This window comes from Austrofundulus limnaeus, unplaced genomic scaffold (assembly GCF_001266775.1).
Source record: "Austrofundulus limnaeus strain Quisiro unplaced genomic scaffold, Austrofundulus_limnaeus-1.0 Scaffold2457, whole genome shotgun sequence".
NCBI lineage: Eukaryota > Metazoa > Chordata > Actinopteri > Cyprinodontiformes > Rivulidae > Austrofundulus > Austrofundulus limnaeus.
The window spans coordinates 11,450-17,611 of NW_013954859.1; the positions used below are offsets into that span (position 1 = coordinate 11,450).

General features: G+C 41.8%; 1 protein-coding gene across 2 annotated transcripts in view; it reads right to left on the minus strand.

The window, feature by feature from the left end:
• LOC106511024 (serine/threonine-protein kinase SIK3 homolog) overlaps positions 1-5,649 on the minus strand; it is a gene marked incomplete at its 3' end in the record, with an annotated part of 16,613 nt that extends 10,964 nt beyond the window's left edge. For both annotated transcript variants that reach the window (XM_013999761.1, XM_013999760.1), the window contains 1 exon segment: positions 5,250-5,649. In XM_013999761.1, the coding sequence (XP_013855215.1) occupies positions 5,250-5,543 (294 nt within the window).
• Between the last annotated feature and the right edge of the window lie 513 nt (positions 5,650-6,162).

Consider the following 6,162-nt stretch of genomic DNA (forward strand, 5'->3'; position numbering starts at 1 on the left):
ACAGACAGACAGACAGACAGACAGACAGACAGACAGACAGACAGACAGACAGACAGACAGACAGACAGATAGATAGATTTTGGGACATTTTAAATGGATTCTGAATCTTTGTATGTGAATAACGATTCCAATTTAAAACGATTTTTTTGGTGCACCCCTGGTAACTTGTACAGCAACTTACAGTGCCTTATTAAAAACATGCAGCCTTGTGTAAAAGTCACGGCTAGCAGTAGCATTTATAAATCACCTGAACATTAAAGTTTTACGTTTCAGTCAGACTGTGTACAGACACTGCTTCATCTGCTGGGACAGAATAAATCTCTTGTCCTGACTTCACTTCAAGAACTTCTCTTAAAATGAGATCACAGTTTCCTATTCCGATCTCCAGGTGCATCGTGGTACTGATCTGACATACAAGATGTGTTATGTCATCTGAAACCATTCAAATGATATTGTGTCAAATTAAAAGAAACAACTACTTGGATTTAATAAAAACAGAAACAAAATTAAACATCTCGCTTTCCTTTTAGGAATGCCCAAAAACACCTTTTATGGCAAGGTTTTAAACTGAAATGAGAGGGGATGGAGGTATACAGCCATTTAGATCAAACCTTGTAAATAATGTAATGTGTGATCTCATGGGATATTGTAAGATCTTATGTATTCTCTTGGACCTCAGAATATACAATAAATAAACAAACTCAGTTAAGCCCCTTTTGTGTTGAAGATGTTGATAAACTGTGGTGTTACATGGGGTTAATACCAAAAGTTATTCAGTTGTAAATGTACAAGCAACTATTACTTTATAATAGTGTTATTCGGATCCATCAAGTGGTTCATTGGTTTTTTAACTAGACAGGCAGAGTAGACCGTAATAGTTACTGGCAAAGTAAAAAAAAAAAAAACAAAACTTGTGTGATCATTAATGAACAACACGTGTTGGGGATGAATGTCGGCTACTAGCACACCATATTTTAGCTCGGCAGCTCTAAAACTGGTCGAAATATAGCCATTTGAGTGTTTGGAAGAGGCTGGTTAGCCAGTGTAGCCATTTTAAATGGAGTTACCTGTTAATAGCTGAGAGTTTCATTAAATTCAATCTATTGGCTCGTGAGATATTTTTGCTAACGCTACAAACAGACAGACAGGCGATAATGAGGTTCAGGGAAGGACTGTGCCACTGTCAGCTTCTAAGCCATCAGGCACAAATCCCAGGTCGTCTTCAGCGTGACTGCACTGCAGGATACGATCCACCTCCATCTAGGAGCGCAGAGAGCTGCTGGGCTATTTCTGTCCAGTCAGCGTTTATACAACCCAGGCCCTTAAAATAAAGGCTCCATCTCATCTCATGACTGATCATCATATCCATATTCATGATATCCACAGGCATGTAAAAGCACACTCTGATTCTTTTGATATTCACGAGCAACGGGGGATGCTGAAACCCCTGTGCGTGTTCATGTAAATCATGAGCTGACTGGGTTCGTCTGTGGCAGCCGTCAACAAACAAGGACCCCCCTTTCATTCTGCAAGTGTCATTTTGTTCTCTGGATGTCTCTGAGACATGAGGCAACACACAACCAGGCAGGCACACACTTCCATTGCCTTTATGTTGCTCCTACAACAAACTGCGACCCACTCCAGCACACCTACTTCTTTTTAAAATCACTGTAGCTATATCAATACAGCTCAAGTCTCTAAAGTAACATAAGTTCCTCCTTATTTTAAACCACTTCACAGCTCAGCGATCCATGTTTACTTAAGCCTTGTGAAACAAAGCAGAAGGTTCTCGGCTACGTCGAGGAAAATATCCAAAACGACGCGTCTTCTCATCTGTGTGTCAACAAGGAAACAGTGGCAGCAGCACTGACGCACCTTTATTTATGCCATCCTAAATTAAAGGCACTCGTTGAAACGCCACGAGGGCCAGTAAAAATTTAAATCCACCCGTTTTTCTTCTGTTGATGGTTCATTTGTGGATGTCTACCACTTACCATGTGATTTGTTTACATACATAATCCGCCAAAATATTGAACAGCAGTGATGTCCACATAAAAAGCCACCTGGGATGGAGAGGTCAGACATTTATTTATTTTTGATACAATCAACGCATAGATTTTCTGGGTAATTTAAAAGGATAAGTTAGGTAGAAATTCTAAACTTACTAGGGTTGGGCAATATCAGCAAAAAAATTAATCACGATTAATTGTGGTATTTAGCTGATAACGATTAATTTGACTATTAATCCCCTGGAGGCCCTGGACAACTGCATGCCCTAGTCAAATGACCAATTTAGTGGGAAAGATTTACAAAAATCTGTTCCAAATTGTGTCAAAATTACAGACTTCAGGCTTTATATCAATTTTTAAATTGTGTTGACAGATAAATAAATTACAGAACTTTTTCTTTTTAACGTCATATTTGAAGTGAAGAGGAGCACCGAGCACACTGATGGTGGCATTAATCGTATTAATCGTCAAGTGCCAAAAAGTAATCGATTGTTTTTCTGACGATTAATTGCACACGATTCGATTATGCCCAACTCTAAAACGTACCCGTCTAGAAGTAGTTTTCCAAAAGCCACATGTGTTTCAACGCTGAGCTCTGTCTTTATGACGCTCTGCCGTCCTGCTTGAGTCCCAATATTTATTCTTGACCGCTGTCTTCACTTGTTCTCTCTTCTCTTTCTCCTGTGTCCATCTAAACCAGTGTTTCCCAAAGTTGGGGTCAGGACCCAAAGTGGGGTCCCGAAACTTCAAGTTGGGGACCTGAAAAGATTTTCTGCATTAATTACATTTTTGACTTAGTTGTTACAAAGGAGTGAGGTTAGTGTATTTAAAATGGATAAATGTAGTATAAAAAATGTTGTTACTATGCCCATGTTTTGTTGACCTGATACAAATGTCTATCATCCAAAAATAGTTGGGGGCACAGGTCTCTGCTGCTGTTACTTTGTGGGTCAAAAGCTGAAAAGTTTGGGAACCATTGCCCTTTGGTTCCCAAAGTTGGGCTTGGGACCCAGTTATGGGTCATGAAGCACCTTGGATAATCTCCAGAAATCAATTTAAAGGGTAATAAAATAATTGCAGATGTAATATTTTACCTTTAATTATTACAAAAATACAAAATAAGTATAAATAAGTATTTATATTTGTGCATAAGCTGTTTGGATTGTCAAAAAGCCTGTGTTTTTAGGGTTATTAACAAAGTTCATGTACTCAGACCAGTAATATTTGGAGTCACAAGTTTTTGCCATGGATAGTTTGTGGGTCAGAAGACAAAAAGTTTGGGAACCACTGATCTAAACGTATTCCCTTCGACTCTACGTCTCACCCACTTCCACCATATTTGTTTACCTACAAAGACCAGTCCAATGCAGGTCAATCACTTGACTCAAGCTACCACTAGAGCTTTTGGCAGATTTGTTTGTTTACATTGAGCATCTACCCAAGACAGTGGTAGACATAACAATTGTTTAGGTTGTCCGAGACAACCTATTTTTGTTTCGGACAACCAGATCCTGTCTCCTGGTTGTCCGGTGGACAACCAAGAAAAAGAGAACTTGATTAAAGTTCTCTGCCGTGGGTGTCGATCATTTATAAAAATGAAAGGGAGAAAAAACTTGGTAAAACCAAACAGAACACTAAACTGTAACTTTTAATAAGTTCATGTACACAGGATACTCCTATTTAAGTGAAAATATTTGACCTATGGCAGAAAGAAGCTAATGAATGTTGAACTCTATTTTAAAAAAGAGAATGAGGAAGTTTTATTCACGCAGCTCCTGTCAACCTGGCTGACTGAGAACAATTATAAACTTCATCTACAGAACAATAAACTTGTTACATTACATTTTTCTTGAGATTCTTTTGGACAAAAAGAAAACGTTTTGCGGACAGCCAGGTCTTGTCAACAGGTTGTCTGCTGGGCAACCTCAAAAATATCCTAATGTCTACCCCTGCGATATATCTGGAAAACACTCGGGATAAACTCTTTAAAACCATTACCACCCATGAAAAGCTTTTGCTACGTTTTATTTCATTCACGGCAGTGAGCACGTAGGGTTAAAAGCCCTCAAGAGCTTGGGTTAATCCAATCGACCCAGTGTCTAACTTGGACGTTCATTATTAGGGATGTAAACACAAGGATCATGAGTCCTATTGTCAGAGAACTTGTACTGTATTTCCACAAAATTTACAGCAAAATATATTTTATTTTTAGTTACCCAAATCAAACAGCACTTCTTCTGAGCAAATAAAGCCTTGGGACCCCTCTTTTGAAACCCTAATTTATCACATTCTGCAACAGCAGCAGCCCCGATGAAAAAAGCACAGCACTGGTTTGAAGCCAGTCTTATTGGCAGACTCCTGAAGAGTGTTTTTTGCTTTGCATGGTTATCATTTGTTTACAACACTACGGTCACTGTGCCGACTACTGCGTATAGCGCTAACTGGCGCTAACTCTATGCAAAGAGCACCTACGTACAGTGAAAACGTGTGGTGGCATTTTGGAAACCACTAATTTCGCCATCGTGTCTTCTCGTCGTGGAGGAGACCCGCTTAAAAATGTCATCTCTCACGAGAGAAAGCTAAAACGTCACAAAACCAGCGCTAAAGTGAAACTCTAACAAGCCGGTTGCGATTTTCCATTTAAAAAAGAAAAGAAAACTAACAAACAAAACGTGGAACAGCGAATGAAAAGTAGCAGTGAGATGATTTATATAAGAGGCTGAAATAAAACTATTCGGCTTTGTTAAGTTGGATGAAGGTGGTTTTAATAAAGATAGTTATCAACTTTTAAAGTTTTTGTCAACTCGAGGTTCTTTCATAACACTCGTGTGGCTCGTGCCTCTTGTCATCGGTCTCATCAACATCCAAATCTTTTCAAGTAGCTAATTAGCTTGTTCCGTCTCTCCTCTTCTTTTTTTCCATCTTCGCTCGATACCCTTCTCTCTGTCCTCTGCCTCTCTTAACCACCTCAGGCCTTTCCAGCTTCACGTACAACACCCAGAAGGTCTACACAAAGACGGATAAACACGTCTTTGGCGCTGAACAGCTGAAGGTGATGTCTCGGGTCGAGCGGAACCCTACACCGAGCAGCGGTGCCACCAAAGCGGACTGGCTGCAGAGTCTCCGGAGCATGATGGAGGCCCCGCCGTCATCCCGGCTTACACGTTCAAAAAGGCTTAAAACAAACCCGTGACAGCTTCTAATTGTTCGCCTCCAACGTTAAGACACGGGCTGGCTTACCTTTGCTTTAGTGATGATGTGTGTAGCGAGTTTAACGACCGCGAAATTCCCCTTGCCGATGGTCCGCTCGATTTCGTAGTGGCCCACTCGGGCCGGAGGGGGCCTGGTGGCCGAAGAAGTGTGGCCAGGATTGGCGATGCACCCGCCGGCCGTGCTGGTGCGACCGGCGTGGCTGATCCCGGAGGGCGGCGGGGCCCGGTTCTGGGGGCCCATGCCTGCGTGGGTCGGTCGGGCAGGGTGCGTAATCGCGGCCGCAGCGGACCCAGCAGCTCCTCCGCTAGACACGGCCGCCATCTTCTCGCCTCTCTGCGGGAACAACAAGCAGCCCCTGCGCAGCAGCGTATCGCGGGCACGCCCCCGCTCTGCGTCATTCGACGTGAGGCGCGCCTCCGCAGCGCCCTCTCCAGGCTGTAGCCGTGGCAACGACCGGCGTAACAAATGACTTCATCCGCAGAAACGTAGTGCGGTCGCCTTGGAGACAGAGAAGTGCGCATTTTCACCGTGGTTCCGATGATTCAGTGATTCCTCACAAAAGTGCTGTGCTATGTGTGAAAGTGTGCACCGTCTTAACAGAACAACGAAGGAAGACACTCACACTGAATACTAAATTAACATTTACACAAAATTATATAGACAGCTCCGCAGTTAGGCCATGCTACTGTACTAATCATCATTCCTAATACACAGATAGTTTGTTCAATTTAATAGAAACACCCACAAACACTGGTGTCCTATCTGAAGAAGCGTTGTTACAAACGTGACTAGTGTGCAAAAAAGAAGAAAAAGGAGAAAAATGGCCTTGACTTTTTGAGGGGGCAAAGAATGTTAGATAGATAGATAGATAGATAGATAGATAGATAGATAGATAGATAGATAGATAGATAGATAGATAGATAGATAGATAGATAGATAG